General features: G+C 38.7%; 1 protein-coding gene across 1 annotated transcript in view; it reads left to right on the top strand.

The window, feature by feature from the left end:
• The window catches only part of LOC590679 (cation-independent mannose-6-phosphate receptor), a 61,093-nt gene that overhangs the window by 19,053 nt on the left and 17,922 nt on the right, over positions 1 to 24,118 (top strand). The window contains exons 15-36 of the mRNA XM_030994953.1: positions 500 to 667; positions 1,432 to 1,635; positions 2,412 to 2,574; positions 3,079 to 3,393; positions 3,862 to 4,046; positions 5,042 to 5,122; positions 7,691 to 7,916; positions 8,590 to 8,718; positions 9,199 to 9,450; positions 9,830 to 9,893; positions 10,337 to 10,484; positions 11,709 to 11,844; positions 13,225 to 13,353; positions 13,927 to 14,192; positions 14,660 to 14,860; positions 15,609 to 15,755; positions 17,349 to 17,516; positions 19,272 to 19,473; positions 20,242 to 20,321; positions 21,332 to 21,492; positions 21,872 to 22,008; positions 22,713 to 22,863. Coding sequence (XP_030850813.1) covers positions 500 to 667; positions 1,432 to 1,635; positions 2,412 to 2,574; positions 3,079 to 3,393; positions 3,862 to 4,046; positions 5,042 to 5,122; positions 7,691 to 7,916; positions 8,590 to 8,718; positions 9,199 to 9,450; positions 9,830 to 9,893; positions 10,337 to 10,484; positions 11,709 to 11,844; positions 13,225 to 13,353; positions 13,927 to 14,192; positions 14,660 to 14,860; positions 15,609 to 15,755; positions 17,349 to 17,516; positions 19,272 to 19,473; positions 20,242 to 20,321; positions 21,332 to 21,492; positions 21,872 to 22,008; positions 22,713 to 22,863 — 3,713 coding nt within the window. The remainder of the gene's footprint in view (positions 1 to 499; positions 668 to 1,431; positions 1,636 to 2,411; positions 2,575 to 3,078; positions 3,394 to 3,861; positions 4,047 to 5,041; positions 5,123 to 7,690; positions 7,917 to 8,589; positions 8,719 to 9,198; positions 9,451 to 9,829; positions 9,894 to 10,336; positions 10,485 to 11,708; positions 11,845 to 13,224; positions 13,354 to 13,926; positions 14,193 to 14,659; positions 14,861 to 15,608; positions 15,756 to 17,348; positions 17,517 to 19,271; positions 19,474 to 20,241; positions 20,322 to 21,331; positions 21,493 to 21,871; positions 22,009 to 22,712; positions 22,864 to 24,118) is intronic.

Consider the following 24,118-nt stretch of genomic DNA (forward strand, 5'->3'; position numbering starts at 1 on the left):
CTCTTGCTGCACCAGCAAAAGTTATACTGTGCTACTGCAAGATAACACACAATTGTGATAAACTAATGTTAGTATATTTACTGAGCACTGAGAAACAGCACTGAAAAACAGTTGGTGTATTCTTAATCTGTTTTTCTTATTGAATAGGGTTATTACATTTATGATAATAATGTCATCAGTTCTAAAAAATATCATGTGAAGTCTTGCTAATGAAAAATATATAGCTACATATATATATACATGTATATATATATATATATATATATATATATATATATATATATAGGTACATATCTTGTGATATTTACTGATGTGAACAACAAGATTTATTTCATCATCTATTTTGCTCTGACAAAGAATGAAACTAGAAATGAATTATAATAAACATTGTCAGTTTTAAGGGGTGATTAAGAGTTACCTCTTGAACCCTTCACAACCAAAACATTCCTTCATAGGTTATGCTATATATCATTAATTGCATATATTTTATCTTTTATAGCAACAAACATCAGAGACTGCCTTGATACCAAACTTAGGTGTCCCCAAATCACCTCCCACGATAGAAAGCAGCGGCCATCTTTTGTTGACGTACCAGAATGGCAGCGATTGTGGGGAAAACAAACAGATTACCAGCCACATACACTTTGCCTGTAACAAAGGAACACTTGTAAGTTGGCAGTCTTAGTTTTGCTTGATAACAAGATTTTAAAGATTCCTTTAATTTCACGTTAAACACATGTGACCTTATATTTTCTTTACATTTTCCTCATGCACATAAAGATATTTTTTTCCTTGTTTGACAGCACACATATCAAACATCAATAGTTTCCCATAATGAGATATGAAGCATAATAATAATGCCTGGGGCGGATCTAGGGGGGGGGGGGGTTTCAGGGGTTTACCCCCCCCCCCCCCCCCCCCCCCCCCCTGGGCGGCTAAGTGAAGAAGAAAAAAGGTAGAAAAAAGAGGAAAAAAGAAGAAGAAAAAAAAGTAAAATAGTAAAACGGCATGATTTTTGGAAAATCCTGGATCCGCCACTGGGTCAAACCACCCCCTTGGCAAAAAGCTAGATCCGCCCCTGAATGCTATAATGTAGACTCATTTGTGTCTTTCTGTATTTGGCCTTTTTCGTCCTAAGCGGAGTCGCAAGTTTATTAGTGTGCCCATCTGACAACTTTATAAGTGTGCCCATCTGACAACTTTATAAGTGTGCCCATCTGACAACTATATTTTACATGTACATTGTAAATAATCTTATTTGATGTAATGAATAGTTCTATATACTGTTTCTCACATAGTGTAAATTTATTGCCAAAAGCAAATTTAATATGTTCCCCACATCTTAAGTTAACTTAATAAACGAAAGTTAAGAAGCCAGTCATTATTTTGTCTTCTTTAAAAAAAAAATATTCACATTATGATTCTATACAGGCCAGCACCCCTCGATTGCTAGAAGTGGTAGATTCCTGCACATACAGTTTCCTATGGGAGACAGAGGCGGCCTGTCCCATTGGTGTGTCAACGGGGGAGAATTGCACAGTGAGGGACTCCAATTCAGATTATGTCTTCAACCTGCAGCCCCTCATTAAACAAGAAGGATATCAAGTGTTTGGCCCAACCAATGAAGTATTCAAGGTATGTTATCTAAAGTTTATGTATTCTACACTCCGAAGCCATGGTATAAATTGGTTTGTAATTTGTTTCAAATTCAAAGAGAAAGTGAACTTCATTCAAGGCTCCTCTTGCGGTCAACAGCAATCCAACCTTTGTAACAAGGTGAATTACATACATACATACATATTGATATTTATATAGCGCCTTTACATAAACGTGCTCAAGGCGCTTTACATTAGTAAATAAAAACAAAATAATTATATGCTCTCCAAGTGCATTACACTCTAAATTCATGTTTGTTTGTTTTACGTGACTGCTATGGAAGCAGATGTTTGCTTGTAAGTAACTAACCAGGGAACCACCGGCTTTTAAGTCCTCTCCAAGGGACTTGGTAATAAAGATTGATGCGTTACCAAAGGGCACTAGTGCATCCACTTGGTTTTGAACCCGAGACCACTGCTCTACAGACTGAGCCATGGCGCCTTCTGCAAATGTATGTGAAGAAGCAAATTACAAACATATTGGTGAAATTTAAAAGAAATTAAAGAAATACTTAGAAGTAATGAATGTTTGAATGTTGCAATCACTAATTCAATAGGAATTCCAGATTGGGGAATTGGTTATTCGTCTATGGACATGATTGGGATTGCGACAAATATCATTCCAAAGTTTATTCCATCATCAGTTCTCCTGTTGTCCTTTTAAACAGCAACATTGAAATTAACGCTTATTTTTCTTCCATCTATCAGTATTCCTGTTATTCTTCCTTCTAACCAATAACATTGAAATCTTGACAGCTCAATGTGTGTGGAGCAGTCCCAGTCCCATCATGCCCTGCTGGTTCAGGTTCATGTCTGTCGCCCACCTTGTCGCTAGGCAGCGCATCGTCCACGCTCATCTTCTCAGACGAAGGTCTCTTGACCCTGGAGTATACAGGAGGGACCTTTAACCCACAGACAGGTCAGTTTACCATTTTCAGACTCTGAGTTCTTGTTACAGGAAAAAAAATGTTTGTAGTTGAGTTGTTTAATCATGTGACAAGAGATGCAGAGGTCATGGATTCGATCTGCTACACATGCTACTCTCCAGCCGGGTGTAAATGGCTACCCAGTGCATGTATGTTGTAGGTTGTGGTTAGGTCATTATTCTCATTATAATGGTTGGGCATTGATTGGAGAATTAGAAAATGCCCTGACTCGATATTTACATCTTTAAAAAAAATTGTAATGCATATATGTATATATACATAAACAGTACTGTCTAGTATTTCAAGATTTTTGGTACATTATGCACAGACAATAAGATTCAAAATAAATCCTAAAACTTTTATTATGAAATGGAATGTTGTACCATCTGTATATAATAAAATTACAAATTTGTTATGACAAAAGAAATAGCCTTACTAAATTTGCAACATTGATGGTGATTTGTCATTGAATATTTCTCCAACTCCATTGATTTCAGCTCAATATCCCTCGACGGTGATATCCTTCCTCTGTCGACGCAATGCCTCCCAGACCTCCCCCAGTCCCGTCTTCGTCCGTCAGGAGGGGTCGCGCTACATCTTCAACTTTGAGACTCCGCTCGCTTGTCTCCCTGAGTCTGTGGACTGCCTTATCTCTGACAGCAATGGAAACCAGTACGACCTTTCACCCCTGGCAAAGGATTCTGGGAACTGGGAGGCGGTAGACACGAGGCAAAACTACAACGGGTTGAGCTACCATATCAATGTGTGCAGGCCGATTAACAAAGGGGATCCAGCTACTAGTTCATGCCCAGGTAAGGCATAAAAAAAAAGATGTTGTATTGCACTTTGCGACCGACCCAAAAATCTTGCAATTTACGGTCGGCTTTTAAAAAAAAAGTTTGTTTTTGTTGAAAAAATAATAAATAAAAATATATGTATGGAAGCAAAAAATAAGAAATATCAACCTAAAAAGGGAGAAAAAAAAAAAAAAAAAAAATTCTGACCGACCAACCCATGTTTTGGCACCTTAAGGGCAATAAAACATCTTTTTGTTAGGCCTAATAAAGTAATTGATGATGTTTAGGATAGATTGTAAATCACAGTATTCATGTTGTATGATAATATATACTTATATATATTATTCGTCCTATATTGGTAAGGTATGAATGTGCTGCTATCTAGAATAACATTTGCTTTTACCAGCATTCCAGCAGAAATGGGCATTTAAAATCATTACATTTTTTCCAAACTCTCTCAATTCTAATTCTCTCATTTCCAAGGTGGACCGATTGGTGCATGCCAGATCAGTGAAAGTGACAACAGTGCATACAACCTGGGCTACGTTCAAGCTATGCCCGAAGCCGCCACAGATGGCGCTCTCAGCCTGCGTTACGTGAACGGGGACATCTGCCACGCCAAGTTCCACCGCAGCACTCGTATCAACTTTGAATGCTCCGATACTCCAGTAAGTACATCATACATACACATGTATAATGTACATGCATATTTTGTTAAAAAAAACTACATTTTTCTAAAGCAACAGGAAACACCTGGGACCCATTTCACAAGACTTGTCATCAGTGACAAATGACAGTCTTTTGTTAAAAGCTACTGAAATCCCTGCTTCTGATTGGTTATCAGCAGATTTGTCACTGATTTTTGTCATTTGTCATTGAAAAAAGGCTTTGTGAAATGTCCCCCTGTTCAATAATTTCTTGTAATTACTTTAGGAAGATGAAGTAGATTCATGTTGTGGGCTTGTAGGAATAAAGAGTTGAAGGAACAAATCCATGTTCAGCTGCAAGCAGAAAGTATTTACTTGTCTTGTTGCTCACAAAGTTTTTTGGTATTGGTTTACCTGTGTCACCTGATTATTGACTTCAGCAAACTTCTCTGTGCGAAGTTGCAACAACTGGAATTCCTTACCAGACTCAGCAGTCAGAGCAACGAGTGTAAATCAGTTCAAATCCATCCTTGGGAAATATTGGTACAGCCACCCCCTTAAGTACAGTCCATACCAGAGAGATAGCATTACCTGGAGGGGCAAATAAGTTTATCTTTACGCTTCAACATCAAAGTAAACATCAAAGAAAACATCTCCACCTTACACATATTACACCTGAATGTCATATCAAGGGGTCAGTGACACAAAGACGTAACTCCATTTTGGCCATTTTGAGAAACAGTGGTTCATGTGTCACAGAGCACTTGGGCCTTATTAAGGAGTTAAGTCTATGTTTCACTAGCCATTTTCACTAGCCATTGACTACAATGGAGTGTTGGGTGGAGTTAAGTCTTTGTGTTTCCTGGAAAGCACACATTTTTCTGAACATTTTGATATCAAATACTCATTTTGGCAAAATATGGAGTTACGTCTTTGTGTGTCTAAACCCTCAATATTTTCATAGTCACATGGTTCATTCCTCCTCACACCGTTATCTCAAACTCTTTGTGTTGCAGGGGTCACCTGTGTTCCAGACTGAGTCTGCAGAGTGTGAGTACCTCTTCTCATGGGAAACACCAGCAGCCTGTCCATTGAAAGTGAGTACGTTATTACAGTGAAGAAATTATCACCACTCTCCATGTGAACTTTGGTTATGGTGGGGTGGAAGGGGAGGGGACGGGGATGTTTTATGAATGAAGATCAAAGATTTTCTTGCTGTGGAAACAATGATACATGACAGAGAGAGGTACTAGTGTGTCAAAACTTCAAGAATACTGACATTTCTCTAGACAGTTGTCTTACAATCAAGGCTTGCCATACTATTAAACTTTGTGTATTTAATGACTCTTTTGAATAATTGTTTGAATAATTTGAATGTTATTATGCCTCCGTTACGAAGTAGCCGGAGGCATTATGTTTTCGGGTTGTCCGTCCGTCCGTCCGTACGTCCGTACGTCCGTCCGTCCGTCCGTACGTCCCGTTCTCGTGATCGCGTTATCTGAAGAACCGATTGATGGATTCCTGCCAAACTTTGGTCATGTATGTTACTTGCAGAGCCGATGAACTGATTAGATTTTGGGGTCACGAGGTCAAAGGTCAAAGGTCACAGGGCTCATTATGTATGCAAAAACAGCTCGTGATCGCGTTATCTGAAGAACCGATTGATGGATTCCTGCCAAACTTTGGTCTTGTATGTATCTTGCAGAGCCGATGAACTGATTAGATTTTGGGGTCACAAGGTCAAAGGTCACAGGTCACAGGGCTCATTAGGTATGCAAAAAGAGCTCGTGATCACATTATCTCAAGAACCGATCGATGGATTCCTGCCAAACTTTGGTCATGTATGTATCTTGCAGAGCCGATGAACTGAATAGATTTTGGGGTCACGAGGTCAAAGGTCAAGGGTCACAGGGCTCATTATGTATGCAAAAATAGCTTGTGATCGCATTCTCATTAGAACAGATTGATGGATTCCTGCCAAATTTCGATCATGTATGTATCTTGCAGAGCCAATGAACTGAGTAGATTCATGGGTCATGAGGTCAAAGGTCATGGGCTCATTATGTATCCAAAAAAAACTTGTGAACGCATTCTCATTAGAACTGACAGATGGATTACTATTTAACTCAGGACATCTTGCAGAGCCAATGAACTGAGTAGATTTTAGGGTCATCAGGTCAAAGATCAAAGGGTCATATATGTATATGAGAAATTGCTTGTAATCACGATATTCTGAGAACCTCTTAATGGATTACAATTGAACTTGAATTTGAAAAATTTCTTCTGTTTTGGTTTGTAAAATTGCTCTATGACGGAGGCATCATTTTCGACTGCGTGCAGTCGAAGTTCCATCTAGTTTGATATGTTTCATACTGCAACAGATAAGAATTGAAAAGTTTGTTGACATATATAATAATAGATGTCATCAAAATTGAAAAAAAATGCAAGGAAATTACTATTAGGATTCATTGAATATTTTTGTTATGCTATTAATACTGTCACGAAATTGGTTTCATTTCGTAAATAGCTCTTTCGGCGTAGATGGCGTAATTCAAGTTAAATAAACGATGCTATGGTCACGTGTCAATTTCAAGAATGTTTGATCGTGCATGTTTTCGACAGTTTTAGTCTAATTACTTTTCTACCATGAGTAATTACTTATTTTCTTTTGTTTAGTTTTATAGATTAAAACTATTGCTTTCATTTGATATATGGTTTGTTTCAATCTGATATTGGAAAGTGAAGTTATATCAATGTTTATGTAATTCTTGGAAACCTAACGAGAATAACAAATATTTAAGAAATGTCTATATAAATCAAGTGTCATTCGTGCAGACGAGTTTCCTGTCATAGTCTACATAATTGCCGTCGCCCACTGGGCACACTTACACTGTAAGGCAATTAGGCTATGTTTGGATATTTGCCCAATAAAGTATTGCGTGCAACGAAATGATTGAGATGATCGTTTGCATGTCTTTCCATGAGGAAGCCTAAGATTGATTTCTGATCTTAGGTGACGACCATGGTTAGGATCTAGGTTGTGTTTGTTGGGTCTTTTGCGTTCTAGCATTAGACGATACCAGGGATTGCTCTTTCGGTGGTCTGGAGTAGACGGCTGGTAGGGACTTAACTGCGTAGCAGAGCCAGTGGCATGGTCGAGTAAGCTGACTGTACAAAGACAGACGGTCTGGTTGTTTGAAGGTGCATGCATGAAGCAAACTGGTGCGGCCAATGGAAGTTGCATGCACAAGCAGACTGGTATAGACGTCTGAAAGGTGCATGAAGCAAACTGGTGCGGCCAATTGGAGTTGCATGCACAAGCAGACTAGTATAGACGTTTGAAAGGTGCAGAAGCGGACTGGTTTAGTCGGCTGGTTGTACACGACGGTACAAGGTTGGTAGAAGACGGTGGTGAAGTACAGACCAGTAAACGGTCTGGTAGGTTCGACTGGACGGTGGTCGAGAGGTGGTGCAAGGTCAACGGGGCAGTATATCTCTGCCAAACGGATCCACGGCAAAATTGGTACCGGACTAGGAAAACATACCAGCAGAAGGCATCCTGACAAGATAAGCTGCTGGGGAGTATTCGACAGAGCTCTGGTTTCGTTACAATACATTAGAGGGCTCACAGTCACAATTCGTTCTACTAATCTCTTCTTTTTCAGAGAGTGACCGGTCAAGGGAACTGCACAGTCCGGGTACCTGAATTTGGTTTCCAGTTCAACTTGTCCTCGCTCTACAACAAAACCCACGACTACACAGTGACCTCCACAGAGCATGAATACACCATCAACGTCTGCGGCCCTCTATCAACCACGATGGGAGAGTGTGCCTCGTCCGATGGGGTCGCGGCGTGTCAGAAGCTGCAAGATGGAACCTACAAGAACGCAGGTGAGTTTTCAAAGCTGTGGATGGTGATGATGATTGCTCCTCTTGGCTGAAAACGTGTCGTGTCATAGATCCATAAATGCTCAAGTTTTTGATACTTGTTCATGTATACCTTTTGGTTATACATGAACATGTAGTAAAAAGAAACGCGAGGACTCTATTTCTGAGTAATTCTTTTAGAATGATACTGAGGAAATTATTTGCTTTTCTAGTATACAAATTTGAAGATTTGATTTAGAAATATCCAAAATCAAATATATTGTGAGAACGTAAATGCACAATGTATATATAGGAAAAAAGCGGTACTGCACTACTTATAGCTACTTGCGCCCTCCATATAGCAAACAGTGCCTAAGCGGTACCTGTTGGTCCCCCATAGTCCCCTTTATCTTATGTTAATTGAGAGCTGCGAGTGAGGTCTTATCCCTCTTGGCTAAAGTAGTGCAGACAATAGCACAGAATCTGAAATATGACATCTTGAGCAGGCATTTAACTTTGAGGGGAAGGGGTAAGGTGCCCCATATGTTAGTAGAAAACTTATTTTCCTGCTCTGAACACAGCTTTTTAATGTAGGGATGAGACTTCCACAGCACTCAATACCAAATCGATAAGATTTTTGATCAGAATTTGAACAAAGGACATAAAACCAATAACCAATTTTCTTTTATTTTTGCAGGTGTTTTCAACAAGAACCTGACATACGCCAATGGAGTACTCAAGCTGAACTACACGACCGGTTCAGTATGTCATACTGTCTATAAGAGATCAACAGCCATCAACTTCTACTGTGATGAAAATGTGATTGGTGAGTCTCTACTTCCCGGCCCTATACGATGAAATAGTTATCAATATCAAGTTACAAGGATTGATATGAAAATCATTCTACAGTGAAACATGTATATAAAGACCACTCAATCGGTCTTTATAAGCAGGTTGTCTTTATGTACAGGTTCTTTTAAGACATGCTCCAATACCAAAAGGGAACAGATAATGTGGTCTCTATAGACAGGTGATCTTTCTAAGGAGATGGTCGCTATTAAAAGCAGTTGGTGAAGTTTTCAGAACAAGTTTTTAGAAATGGGGAAAATTATGGATGAATTATCAAAAAAAATACTTTGGAAAGCACTCACATTGCTTACTTTAGGCTTCAGCTTATAGGTCATAAGTCATGTAGATGCTCTAGAGTGCAGGAGAGGGGCAGTATCGTGATTGGCTGTGAACCAAATCATCATCTCAATGTAACTATGCAAATCATGTAAAACAAACTTGTTTTCTTTCCTCGCAGGTAAGGGGGAACCCCACTACATTCAGGAGACCTCTGACTGTACGTATATCTTTGAGTGGGCCACGCCCCTTGCCTGCCCCCCTTTCAAGGTGGTGGAATGCAGCTACCGGGACGGAACCAGTCAGTACGACCTGGCCCCGCTCTCCAAGATGACCGATAACTACAGGGTGAATGCAGCAGGGAATAACCTAGATGGTGATGCCTATTTCATCAATGTCTGCAGGTCGCTGTGGCACAGGCAAGGAGCACAAGGTACGGATTGACGATGGTGGTGGTGGTGGTGGTGGTGGTGGTGGTGGTGGTGGTGGTGGTGGTGGTGGTGGTGGTGGTGGTGGTGGTGGTGGTGGTGGTGGTGGTGGTGGTGGTGGTGGTGGTGGTGGTGGTGGTGGTGGTGGTGGTGGTGGTGGGGGTGGGGGTGGTGGTGATGGTGACAGTGATGATGGCAATGGTGATTATGATATTGTTGATGGTAATTGGGATGATGACGATGATGATTGTTTGTATGTCTGAAAAACAGATAAATGATGCCAAACAGGTGCTGGGGATCATCATGATGATGGATGTGCTGACAAAGGTAGTTGCAGCATTTATGTTAATGACTTACTATTATGTATTTCTTTCAATATTTCAGGAGAGTTTTGTCCAAACAATGCTGCTGCTTGTCTCCAAACTGTTGATTCTACTGGAAAGAAAAGGTAACAGTCTATCTTACAATACAATCTAAAAGACACCCAACCCTCCACCAAAATGTTCAATGTTCAACACTATCATCATTCAAAAAGTGACATTGCGGATGCTAAACTTCAGTTGTCTGTTCCCACTAATTGTGATCAGTTTTGGAAATAAAAAATGCTAGCCAATCTTGATTTTGCTCCTATGAATAATGAAGACATAAATTTTAAACAAAGAACTTAAACATTTTATTATAAATCATATCTACAACTTGTCAAAACTTTGTTGACAGTCACAGAATAAATAGCGACATGACATCATGAAATTTCCACGTGATGTTACAGAGGTTGTTGTAGCAATTCTTGAAGAGATTTTGCTGCGGACAGTAACATTAATGGTAATGACTCATGGCATAAAATCCTACTGTGACTCAAGGAAGCTTCTTCTCTCTCTTTGTATTCTACAGTTACATCAGCTTAGGTGAGGTTGGTCAAGGGCCGACCATGGAGAATGGACATCTTGTTCTTCGCTATGAGTCTGGTGCTACGTGCCCCGATAAGACAGGCAGGAAACGTACCACTGTCATTAACATCCAGTGTGATAAGAATTCAGTGGTGAGTATAATGATAGCTCTATATTTGACTGATAGATTGATTGATTAATTTACTTATTAGTTGATTGATCAGTGGAATGATTGAGAAATTGTCGGTATGGGACAGGCAGGAAACGAACTACAGTCATCAATATTCAGTGTGGAAAGAATTCTTTGGTGAGTATAATGATAACTTTATAGTTGACTAATTGATTGGTTTATTTATATAGTGGTTGATTGATCAGTTAATTAATTGACCAATATTCAGTTTGATTAGAATTCTGTGGTGAGTCCTGCATTGATCACTATGTCAGTCTGTCCATATGTCAATTGAATGTCTGTCTATTCATTTGATGGGTAAGGGTCAGAAGAAGAAATCTTTTTCGCTTGTTTGTTTGATTGTTTGATAGCTTGTGTTAAGGATCAGATTGATGTGAAGAAATTTATTTTAGGGTTTGTACATATGATTCCACAATGCCATTCGACAGAAATGGAATGACACTCATTCATTTATTTATTTATATATTTGAACATCTTTATTCAGGAGAAACATGATCAGAAAAGCTGTTTTTCATCATGGTCCTGATTGAAATACAATTTTAAAAAATACACTACAATGAGTGTATGTAACATTAAAATACATTTAAAAGGTTCAAAAGAGAAAGTTTGTGGTTCACATTTATATAAATATTCACGCACAGTAGTTAAAAGTACATGGTAATTAGATAATACAAAGATACTTCTTTACATTGTAAATATATGAACACGATTGAAACAATTTTATAGATGAGGATCGATAAAATTGAAAGAAATAATAGGTCACTATACTGATAAAGTTTATCGTGTCGAAAGAGCCATTAGTTGAACAAGTGTCATTGAAAGATTTCTCTTTCACATAGCTGCCATATTTTATAATTACTATATCAGTGGTAATAGAATGACTTTAATATTCTTGTTCATGAATATTAATGATAATAATACATTTAATCGATAAAACACCATTTCAAGTGTTACAAACAATATTCTGTTAGATCGAAGAGGAAGTATGTACATGTAAAACTGTTCATCTCAGGAATTTGCAACATCCCCTCATCGAAAATCCCATCCATTGACCTTTAACTATGCCATTGCAGTAAATTTGCATCAGACTCTAGACTCAATAACACAAAACAGTATTTCAATTGACTAACAAAGAAATAAATCTAGGTGTTTTCATTTAATCTGTCTTATATTTCCTATTTTTCAGGGGACCGCACCAATGCTTGACCACGTCGACGGGGACTGTCAATACCATTTCCTATGGTTGAGCAACTATGCATGTGACATTACAGAAGACATTGTGAAACCAAAAGGGGATTGTACTGCTATGAATCCCATATCAGGTGAGAGATGGATGCCTGGATGTAGTGTGGGATGAAAAAGGGAGACTCTGTACAATGTATCCTGTTTCATTTTTCTCCTCTCCAGTTTCCCTTACTCATTTCTTTCCACTTTCTCTCTCTCTCTCTCTCTCTCTCTCTTTTATTGGCTTATCAGTCCTTCTAATCTTCTACCACATTTGTCTTGTTGCCTTCTGTTACTCGTTCTCCTTATATTGTCCTCTAGTCATCCGTTTCAATCTCTTCTCTTGTTTCTCTCTTTTTTTTTCTTTCATTATATCCTTGATTATTCATTGTGAATTGCCATTCATATGTTGTTATATAATATAATTGCATTTTACCAACTCGATTTTTAATGTTATGCATTCGTATGTATAAATCTTTTGTAAATTCAATTTGTTTCAGCCACTGGCTGCTATTTGAATGTATGTTTTTATCAATAAATCATATCAAATCAAATCAAAACAATTATTTCATCTAAAAATGAAAATTGTCTTGATGACTCAATAATGTTGGTGATACCAGTACAGAATCAAGAGTCAATAGTCATGTCATGAGATTTCAAGTTTTGGATGATATAAATGGGTAAACATAAAGGTTGATAATGTTGATGGAAGCTGCAGTATATTCTGTTTATAACCCCTCTGTCTTTTCTCTCTCCTACATATCTTTCAATTCTTCCTACCATGATCTTCATTTATTATTCCTCCCCCCCCCTTGTTTTCCCTTCACTCTCCTTACTCCTCTCAATCTAAATGATCCTCCCACTTCAGAAAACTACCAACAGTCCTTTTCAAGACTACATACACTCAAGAAAGAAAGATTACCGAGAGTCCTTTTCAAGACTACATACACTCAAGAAAGAAAGATTACCGAGAGTCCTTTTCAAGACTACATACACTCAAGAAAGAAAGATTATCGAGAGTCCTTTTCAAGACTACATACACTCAAGAAAGAAAGATTACCAACAGTCCTTTTCAAGACTACATACACTCAAGAAAGAAAGATTACCGAGAGTCCTTTTCAAGACTACATACACTCAAGAAAGAAAGATTATCGAGAGTCCTTTTCAAGACTACATACACTCAAGAAAGAAAGATTACCGAGAGTCCTTTTCAAGACTACATACACTCAAGAAAGAAAGATTACTGAGAGTCCTTTTCAAGACTACATACACTCAAGAAAGAAAGATTACCGAGAGTCCTTTCTAGGTCTCCCCAATTTCCCCCCTCTCTCAATGGGTGCAACCGCAAGCCTACTGTATATTCAGATATCTTATTATACATAATTTGAAGATTAAACAGTATTATTTATATCTTTATCTGGAATTAACATATGAAATAAAATGAAATGTCTTGATGGTTCTCAATTTCCGTATCACAGGGTTCCGTTTTGACTTCAACTCTTTGAAGAAGCAGGCTGGATACACCGTGATGGGCAGTGACAGCCATAAATACGTGATCAATGTTTGTGATGCCCTTGCAAGCTCAGTGTGTGATGGAAGCAATATCGGTACGTTTAAAACTCTCACTGATCCTCCTGTTTCATATTAATCCATTCTGTCTAATTTAACCATTTTTATGCTATTGTTGGTTAATTAATTTTCAAGGTTTGCTATCTGTGTAGACCAACAATTACATCTGTCTTACATGTATGAGACAAACATTGGTACCATTACTTTTACTGTGAACATTTTCTCTTGGCAGATTTTGCATTGTAGTGTTTCTTTACGATAAATGTGTTTTGCTCAGAATGTGTTCAAACGTAGTCTCTACGCTGATGCATTAAAGTTTGTTCATCCTTACATGGTAAATTGAATGCACGATTTACAGATGTGTTTTACATCTCATTGGCTATATGAAATATAGTTTTTCTTCTTCATTATTTTGTTGTTAAAACCCACTGGCATTACTATAACAACATTTTGTTGTGAATGATCACAAGAGAGAGAAAGATAGAGAGAGAAATTCTGATATGATGCATCTTTATCTTAACTGTTCAGACGTATACATTGTTCTTGTACATTTTGATTTGTGTTTTTAAATGTTAATAATAAAGACTTGTAAACCATTTCACCAATGACAGGATCATGCCAAGAGGAACTTGTTGTGCAGGGAAACCACTTCAACGCCGGCGTCTTCAACAAGAATCTTTTCTTTGATGACAGCATCCTCTTCCTGCGCTATGATTTTGGCCATGCCTGCCATAACAACCACTTCAATAGGAGCAGTGTCATCAATTTTGTTTGTCCCCATCAGAAGGATACGGTGGGAGAGCCGGTGTTCATTGCAGAATCGGACGACTGCACGTACTACTTCTCCTGGCACACCTCCCTAGCCTGCGAGAAATTTGTAAGTCACCTTGGAACCTTGAAGTGATGATGATGATGATGATGAAGGTGGTAGTGGTGGTGGTGGTGTTGATGGTGGCGGTGATAGTGGTGATGGTGGTGGTGTTGATGGTAATGGTGATGGTAGTGGTTTTGGTGTTGGTGATGGTGGTGGTAGTGTTTTTAATGGTGGTGTTGATGGTGGTGGTGGTGGTAGTGGTGATGGTGGTGGTGGTGATGGTTCTCGTGTTGATGGTAAAGGTGGTGGTAGTTGTGGTGATGGTGGTGGTAATGATGTTAGTGATTATGATGCTGATGGTGATGATGATCATGATAATTATGGTGGTGATGGTGAAGATAATGGCTATGAAGATAGCGGTGCTGGTAGTGATGATGGCGATGTTGATAATGGTGATATAGATAGAACTCACGACCACATAAAAAGAATCCTGTGTCTGAATTGTTTATTCCCTTGACTTTGTCTAATAGATCCAATGCAGTGTGGTGAATGGGTCAGACACCATCAGCTTGGCACCCCTGATCAACGACCAGGGCTATCATCTTGCCACTACCCTCTTGGGTGACGGCAGCCTGACCTACATCAACCTGTGCCGACCTTTGAACCCTATCCCTGGCCTGACCTGTCACCCCAACTCGGCGGCTTGCCAGGTCAAAGGAGGAGACCCTGTGGTGAGTATCTCAAAGATAGCCACCACATACATGTACATCCAATCCAATCCAGGAAGTTATAAAATGCCAATATCTAGTTGCCGAATCAAAGGTACTGATCAGACTGAAAAACTACCAAAAATGTCTGTTCATGATTCTAATTGGGAAAGACAAAAAAGCAGTGACTAATTGTAAGCCATCTGAAATAGGTATGTCTTTAGTTGTGTTCTGAAAGTGGATAACTGGTGACAAGAGCTCAAGGATTTGGGGAAGACCATTCGACAATCTTGATGCACAGGCTGTAAATGATCGATCACGTAGAAGAGAGTGTGTTTGAGGACTCTCAAGCAGGTATTTAGCTGCAGATCGTAATTATACATGACAACCTTGTTATTAATACCTGGAAAATTCATATGTAGAGCAGGTGTAACACAGTTCTGCAAATATAACAACCTTTGGTCTGGATAAGCAGTACTTGTAATGGATCCTGTGACTAAAATTTCTATTCAAAAACTTTGTTTTGTACTGAATATCTGAGAAAATTACCAGACGGTGATTGCTCTTAAAAACCTGTGATACTCCATTTCAAGCATCATAATTTTCTAAGCACAAAGTACATGTACATGCCTGTTTCTTTTTTGAGAGGTAAACAGTTCACCATGAATAGGGAATAAGAGAACCCCTTTACTGTCATTTTCTGTAACTGAATAATATTTTCATCATTAAGTCTGCATGAGATAACCCTGACATACGTGTATCTCCCCTCTAGAATCTTGGCAGAGTATCGGAGGGACCTAAGATCGGAGCGGACGGCAGACTGAGCATCACATACACACAGGGAGATCATTGCTCCTCAGACGGCACAAAGAACGTCTCATCAGTCATTAAGTTCTTCTGCAAGCAAGGAGTAACTCAGGTAGGAAGTCACTATACATATAGTTGAATAGTATCAACAACAAATTCTCGCTACCCTAAATAGGTACGAAAATCTCGAAATTCGCGAGACGAGGTAATTTTCACTCTCTCGGGTCGTCACTACAACTTCCGGTATAGAGTCCCATCCCGCTGGCGCTAGCGCCTGTGTTCTCCAATGAGACCAAAATTATTCCAGAAAAAGTATTTGGGATAGCCTTTGGCATAACCATCTGGATCAATCTGCTCCTTATCGAAATGTCTCGAACAAAGCCGCGATTTTTTGGTCAAATTCACTTTGTCCTTGCGGCGAATCAAGCGCAGCCATGTCGCTCGTGTTCCAGCTTCGGTGGGAAATTTCACCCAAGTCACGGCCTTCATCCACCCCCATTTTTCAGGGTTCTTACGCTTGGAATCATGAGCCCAGCACTGTGCAGCCTCACAAAAGAAAACCATCGTCACTGATGTCAAAAGACGCAAAAAACAACGAATGAAATGTTCAAATAAACGTTGAAATATTTGCGAAAAAAAAACAAGACCGAGCAGACGACATATTCGGTGCATACACGTTGTGTGGCGACGGCGTTTTACGTTTGCGGTATCGCGCCTAGTAATATAGCGCCTGCACAGGAAGCTGTAATGTCGAAAAGCTATCCCATAATGCAATGCGCGTTTTCAGGATTTTCCCCGGATCTCGGCAGAATCGCTATTTGGGGTAGCGAGAATTGACAACATTGATATTTTTTTCCCATACCGTTACATATTTGGACAAATTGTTATTTATCAAGTACCTTTACAGTGTAAGTGTAGATGAAACTGCAGATATTGCTCTTTCTATATTAAACAAACTAGTAATTTTGGATTTAGCAATGTGATGTTGATATGAGAGATGATGTACGTGTACATTTTGGTAAAAAGTGGTTAAGGACCTATACATTTTTTGTGGTTTTTTAGAGAAATGCACACACTCTGTAGGTTGTGGGGCTTATTAAAGGGTCAAATCCCTTTGTGATATCCTTGATTGATGATTTATTTATTTTACCTGACCGCTTAGAAAGTACACAATGCTAGCATGTAGGCAACTGGTTGACTTTAATGCCCCAAGTTCTCTCCAAAGGACTTGGGAATGAGGATTAATATACTAGTGCATCATCTTGGCTTTGAACCTTGGACCTTCCGCTCGAGAGACCACTGTTCCTCCACTGAACCATCACCCCTCCTCTTTAGGCCTGTCTTCATCAGCTCGCGATTGCCAAATTTCCCGCTATTATAACTATCCTGATCACAAATTATCTAGTTAATTTGCGTCTCCATCAGCCCGAAGTTGCAATTAGCGGGATATGTGGTCGAGATAATCATCCCAAGATATCTTGGCCTAGTTTGCAAAATATCCCGTTATGTGTCCGGCGCGTCTTGATCAACCAGCCCGAAGACTCGCACTATGCGTGAACACTGAGCAAAATATCTTGAGCTCGAGCTTGAGTTTCAAGTTTCGAGGTTGAGTCTCAAGCTGATGAAGACGCGATTTGTAACTTCGGGAATATTTGGCAATCTCGAGTTGATGAAGACATACCTTTTGTCTTGTTCTATCCCACAGGGAACCCCAACCCTGGAGTTCATTGAGGACTGCATCTATCAGTTCACCTGGGGGACCAACGTTGTGTGCCCAGCCACCGCTCCGGAGAGTGACCACGACTGCACCTTCTTCAACACGGCCCTCCAGTACAGATTTGACTTCACTGCTCTCTCTAAGGAAAACCAAGCAGTAAGCATAATAACTATGGTCTTTTCTTTTTCAAATAATCATTAAAGTATTGGCACTAATGTCCTTTGGCAAGGCATTAATCTTCATTTGCCACACTCGACCCAGGTGAGGTAAATGGGTACCTGGCAGGAATTATTTCCTTGAAATGCTGGAGCGCTGTAATGGCAGCTAGGCTAAAGCCAGGGTAATAATAAGTGCGCCTCGGAATATAATTTCTAGATAGACTGCGCTATACAAATGCCTATTATTATTATTGTGCATAGATCTGTTGTAATTTGCTTTTTTCTAAGAGAGATTCTATGACTACAGGGTGTCTTTGACTTCCAAATATCTTCACAAAATGCTCCTACATGTACATGTAAAATATAAGCCCATTGTACCTTGCAATTTTAATTTCTTGAGGAATATTTTCACTTGGTTTTAATTTTTCCTAATGGTTATGTTGTTTTCAAATGTATCCAGTGGAACCTACTTTATACAGTGACCAACTGCTGGGAAAGATCCCCTGAACAGAGTTTTAGATTTAAACATTTATAAAGGAACCTGTACAATTGTAGACATCACCTGCCGATAAAGACTGCTTCTCTTGTATCTCCTGGGCAGTCTTTGTGTATGTGCTGTCTGCAGGTCAAAAAAGTGAAACGGTTAAATTCCAACAGCATTTGAAAGACAATACTTATTTAGAACTACGTTGAAATAAGGGTTTGAAAATGTCTTTAAGTGGGAAAATAATGACCATTATTAGCTGTCAAATCGACATAAGTGATTGCAATCCTCTAAGCAATTCCTCAAGAAATTAAAAAAAGAATAATAGAAAATAGGCAAGAAGAAAAGGAATTAGCGGGGGAGAGAGGCACTTTAACACTTCACTTCAGAAAATGGGACAACTTCCACAGTTAAGGACGGCGAGGCAAATACTTCTTTTTCAGACTCAGACATTTTTTTTTGTTTAAATATATACTTTGGTCTTAAGGAAAAGGAAGAGACAGGATTTCCAACAAATGTGTAGATGTGAATGCTCGGGCAGGGAGGGGGGGATTTTGTTAAGCTTTGGAATGAAGGGGGGAAGGGGGATATGTCAGTTTGTATGTGTGTCTGAGTATGTGAGCGTGTGTGGTGTGTCTGTCTGTCTGTAGGTAACTCTTTGATTTATAATATTCGTTCAGTGTAATTAAATGTAAACATTATGTACTGTGTATTAAACTATCTTATGTATTTTTGGAGAAATGTACAATTTTCTTTATATTTTGATATATGTAAATCAATGAAGCTGTATATTTGTTTGTTATATATTTTGTACTGAATGAATACAATAAAACAATACTACAAAAAAAAAAAAAAAAAAAAAAATCTGATTTTCAGACCCTTGTACTGAATGGTCGTAAGTTTTGTGCTGCACAAAGATTCAATCAGTTTAATTTTGGCCATTACAAGTAGTAGGTTATTGATGTAGAAAAATGCTCATGTACCTATTACAGCTCATTTTATGAATGTTATTACCAAAGAAAAAAAAGATGTCAGTTAGTCACTCAATAGTGTCTGACAGGGAAATCTAGAAAGTAAAATGGTTTTCTTGTATAATATGAATACTAGGACACTGCTAACATTTACATTTCATGTATAGGACATACATGACATACTCATAATTTCTGCAAAGTTCTACAGAATTTGATGTTGGCTGCAAAAGTGACATTATATCTTTAAAGGCTTAGCCCATAAATATTGAAGATGACCCCTAAACTTCATCTCCATCAGGTTGTTGCCTCATCGGCTAAGACCATGAAGCTGAAGCTATGCGGTCTGTCATCAGACCAATCAGGGGAGTGCAAGGGGGCAGCCATCTGTCTTCAGGCGGGGCAGGACAAGTACTCCCTAGGGCAGCTGTCCACCCAGACCATTAGTCAGGAGGAAGAGATCTTCAAAGTGGAATACACAGGCGGGTCTACGTGCCCTTCATGTATGTAATAATTTCTTCCTTTTTTTTGAAAATCTTTGGCTGAAATTGGAAGGGAACCTGTATTTAACTCATGAATGTGATGAGATTGTGTAGACTTTAAATGTAAGTCATATGGTAATATTTCTCCCTCAACTTTGAAGTTAAAGCCTATTGGACTAGTTTGGCCAGAAGGGATTAGACCTCCCTTCATCCTCAATGACAGGTGGTTACATGTATCTCATCAAATCAGCTCTTAATTAACATAAGAAAAAGGGGACCATGGGGGACCAATGGTCACCGATTAGGCATTTTTGCTATGTAGAAGGCGCAAGTAGCTATAAATAGTGCAGTGGGGTTTTAACATATTGAAAGGGAAACCATATTACTGTCAAACTCATAAATATTAATTTTGGGATTATGAAACTAGTCTGAAATAATTATAATACACACTGTAGTGATTGTATTTGTAAAGTAATATATCCATTGGACAGAAATCTTTATTGGAAGATCGAGGTATGTTCTCAGATGTTCTCTTAATTATTCAGAATGAAATATTCATAGAAATGCTGCAACTTTGTTAATATTTTAATATACAGTGATCTTTCTTGAAAATTCCATCATATACATTTCATAATGAATAGAATATTCAATATGAATTGAATTATGCTATGTTTTTTCCTAATGGAATTTGTTTAATGATGCATTATATCAATAATATATGTTTGCTAGATATAGTGGATCATTTTGCCCATGATACTCCATTCCGTATTCCTTTTCTTATACTTACAGCTGAGGGTAAGAAGAGGCAGACCACCATAATACTTAGCTGTGATCCGAAACCTAGTAAAACATCGCCTACCTTCTTTTCTGTAAGTTGCCCAATAAGTTTGTGCATTTGTATAGAAACCGCATCTGAGGGAAGATACATTGTCATGTAATTGGTATTTATTGTTATTGTTTTATCTTATGATGTCATCTTTATATTATTTTTTATTTTTTTATTTCATTTGTTTATTCTTTAGAATTATTTGTATTTAATATTTATTTATTTATTTCATCATTATTCTTATTGTCAATATTAATATTATTATTATACACATATATATATATATATATATATATATATATATAGATGTACATGTATATACATATCTTTTTTCTTTTTTTTTTGGGGGGGGGAGCAGGGTAGGATATCTAAGGAGGCGGTTGTCGAGGACAATTTTCCTTATTACAGTTGTTGTAGGTTATTTTGTCTGATTTTTGCTTTCTGTTCATTTTTGCGATTTACTCTAATGAGGGCAAGACAAAAAGCTTTAGTATATCAGTGTTTGTTGCTCTTTTTTAAAGTAATAATATGTAAAGCCTGTCTTAATAGAACTTTTTCGATCTCACACGAGCGATATGTGGATGAGAAACAGTGGGGGGTCTGATCATAAAACATGTGGTGAGCTTTTGGACACCGTCTTAATCAGCTATCCGCAAAAACCTCACCCGGGTAGGTTACCATACAACCGCCACCTGTTCATCGCAATCAGCTGGCGCGCGCTGTGTACATGACACGTAAATTACGGGTAAATTACTTTATCGACGTGAAAAAATGTATTTTTTCTCTGCAATGACGAAATTTACCCGGATAACATTCCGCGAGCGTCTTAATAGGCCATTTATCAGAAAGTCGTCCGGACAACGTCACCCTCCTATCCCCCTAGCTCGTCTAAATTGGAAGTGGGTAAATAGTCGTCCGGACGTCACCGCAACTTTATTTTCCAATTAAGACGGGTTTAATTTATCACTTTATCTATTCATTGACCTTCATTTCAAGTTTTCATTTCAATTTCTTTTATTGATGACTTGGAAAAATATTGTTTTTTTTTTTCAGTCCGATGAAAACTGTCATTACTCATTCCACTGGGCGACTGCTGCTGCGTGCCCTGCTGATACCAGACCATGTGACCTTGCATACCAGGGCAACGTCTATGACCTTTCACCTCTCTCTCAGATCACCGGCAGCTTCCAGTTCCAGGATAGCAGTAAGAATATGTGAGTCAAGTCTTCTCAAAACAGAGAGAAATCCTCATCGATCATTTTAATGATTTTGTTAAATCGATAAGTATTTGTGCTCAAATCAAATGTAAATATTTAATTTAGTATCATTGACAAACACTTTTTTTTCATCTCTGTAACATGTTTTTACTCTATCTGTTTTTCTACCTTCAAAAGACCTTTTTACCCAGTGATCTTTGTCCTCTTTTGATATGTATTTGTAAGCCCTATGGTACTGATTGTTTTTAGCGCTCCTAAATATTCTATATTATTATTATTATTATTATCTGAATGAAATTTTTTGAAAAGAATTATGGTGCCATACACATGTGTATTAAAATGCTGTATTAAAATCATCACCATCTTCATTCTGTAGGTATTACATGAATCTATGTCAGCCAGCATACGGGACCCCTGAAGACTGCCCTCCAGAGGCCAGCATGTGTCGTCAGAGACCCGATGGTCAGGTGGACGTCCTGGGAATGGTCAGAACTCAGCAGCTGACCGCTAAAGGTATGAGATGGTCTTTGGGGTTAACAAGGGACTGTTAAAAGGAGGTGTAGCATGGCAAATACTGGTTAAATCCATCTACGACTTCTTTTGGACAACTGCGCGAAAACGAAGAGACTTGATCAGCGCGTGCTAGCGTTCGCAAAACAGGGTAGGCCTACTGTTGTCGCGTCGTCCGTAGTCAGGTCACGCAAAAGACACACATAGTCTCGTCATGCTACACCACCTTTAAGGCATTGTAATGAAAGTACAGTTGTAAATGATATTTACAGACGTCAGAAATACTGTTTGTCTGATGGTTATGTTCAGTTATAACTTTGTTGTACTGCTTTCCATTGTGTGAATGTTTGCATTTCTTTGTATATTCTTATTTTCTATTAATGACATATATTTTCATGTACAATACTCTGTTCCTCTCCGTTATGCTCCCTTTCATTCCTTTCCTAAATATTTTTTACATCTTTTTTTGGTCCCTGTCTCCGCTCTTTTTTTCATTTGCTGACACTCCCTAACCTGCTCTCACCCCCCACTCCTTTGCTCCCCTCCCCTCTCTCTCTCCCCCCCCCTCTCTCTCTCTCTCCCACCCCCCCCCCCCCTCTCTCTCTCTCTCTCTCTCTCTCTCCTCCCTCTTCCATTCTCTCCTTCTTCCTCACATTCTCCATTTTCTTACTTCTTTCTCCCATTTTATCTTCCTTTGTGCTTTACAGGAGATGTTCCAGATATTGAAGTGACCTTTTTTGAAGGTTCCCAGGTTGATGACTGCGGTAGTCCAGATCAGCCAGATTCTCCATCAATTCCAGCTTCTTCATCCATTACTTTCAAGTGTGCCAACAAAATGGGAAACCCATTGTTTCAAAGGTAAATGAGAGAGAGAGAGAGAGAGAGAGAGAGAGGGGAAGGAGAAAGGGGGAGGGGAGAGAAAGGGAATGGGAAACCCATTGTTTCAAAGGTAAATGAGAGAGAGAGAGAGAGAGAGAGAGAGAGGGGGGGGGGGGGGGGGGGGAAGGAGAAAGGGGAGGGGAGAGAAAGGGAATGGAGTGTTAGAGAGAGAGAGAGAGATTTAGAGTTAGAGATAGAGAGAAAAAAAGGGAAGGAGGAAGAGGGGAGGGATATAAACAGACAGACAGACTTACAGATACGGGGAGAGACAAACAACAGACTAACAGATAGACTGACATCCAAAAATATATGAGATAGAGAGCAGGAAAGAAAGATCTAAAGAGGTATAGAAAGAGGGCTGCAAACTCGCTGTGAAACACCCCTATCCTATATGCTTATACAAAGATGATCAAGATAGATATATACAGAGTGAGTCAAAAAAAAGTTTACACCTAGAAAATTGCTAATTATTTTATAAATCATCTATGGACAGTAAATTATTATACATCTTATGAAAGAGTGTTTTATCCCGAATCATTCAGTATCATTTTTGTGTGGTATGTGTTCACGCTTGGGTGAACAGGAGGCATTGTTGCGAGTGTGCAAAAATCGACTTGCGCCAAAGTTGCCTTTGTGATGTTTTAATAAAACAATTGGGATTTGGGTGTTAATTCGGTCTTTGCAGATCCAAATAACACCCCTAACAAAATCAATTATGTCACACATATCAAATATCGAATATCAAATATCAAGGAACATTTGTGCGCGTGTGTGTGACTTTGCCCTTTGCAAAAAATATATGCAATGCATTTCATTTGATACATTCAATCCATTCTCTCACTCCACTAATCCCAACATAATACATACTGAAGGCATCACTTTGGCGCAAGTCGATTTTTGCACTCTCGCAAACAATGCCACCTGTTCATCCAAGCGTGAACACATACCACACAAAAATGGTACCAAATGATTTGGGATATAACACTCTTTCACCAGATGTATAATAATTTACTGTTCATAGATGATTTTAAAAATAATTAGCAATTTTCCAGGTGTAAACTTTTTTTTGACTCACACGGTAGTAGCAATACAATGTGATAATAGTGTCATGACTGTTTACACTACTGGAGATAAAAATGATTAATTGTGGTGAAAGATAAAATACATACATTAAGGAAAAAAAAAGACAATGGCAATTACAGATATCTCCAGCATAATACAATGCACCAAGTAG

Source organism: Strongylocentrotus purpuratus, unplaced genomic scaffold, assembly GCF_000002235.5.
Source record: "Strongylocentrotus purpuratus isolate Spur 01 unplaced genomic scaffold, Spur_5.0 spur5_scaffold_21, whole genome shotgun sequence".
NCBI lineage: Eukaryota > Metazoa > Echinodermata > Echinoidea > Camarodonta > Strongylocentrotidae > Strongylocentrotus > Strongylocentrotus purpuratus.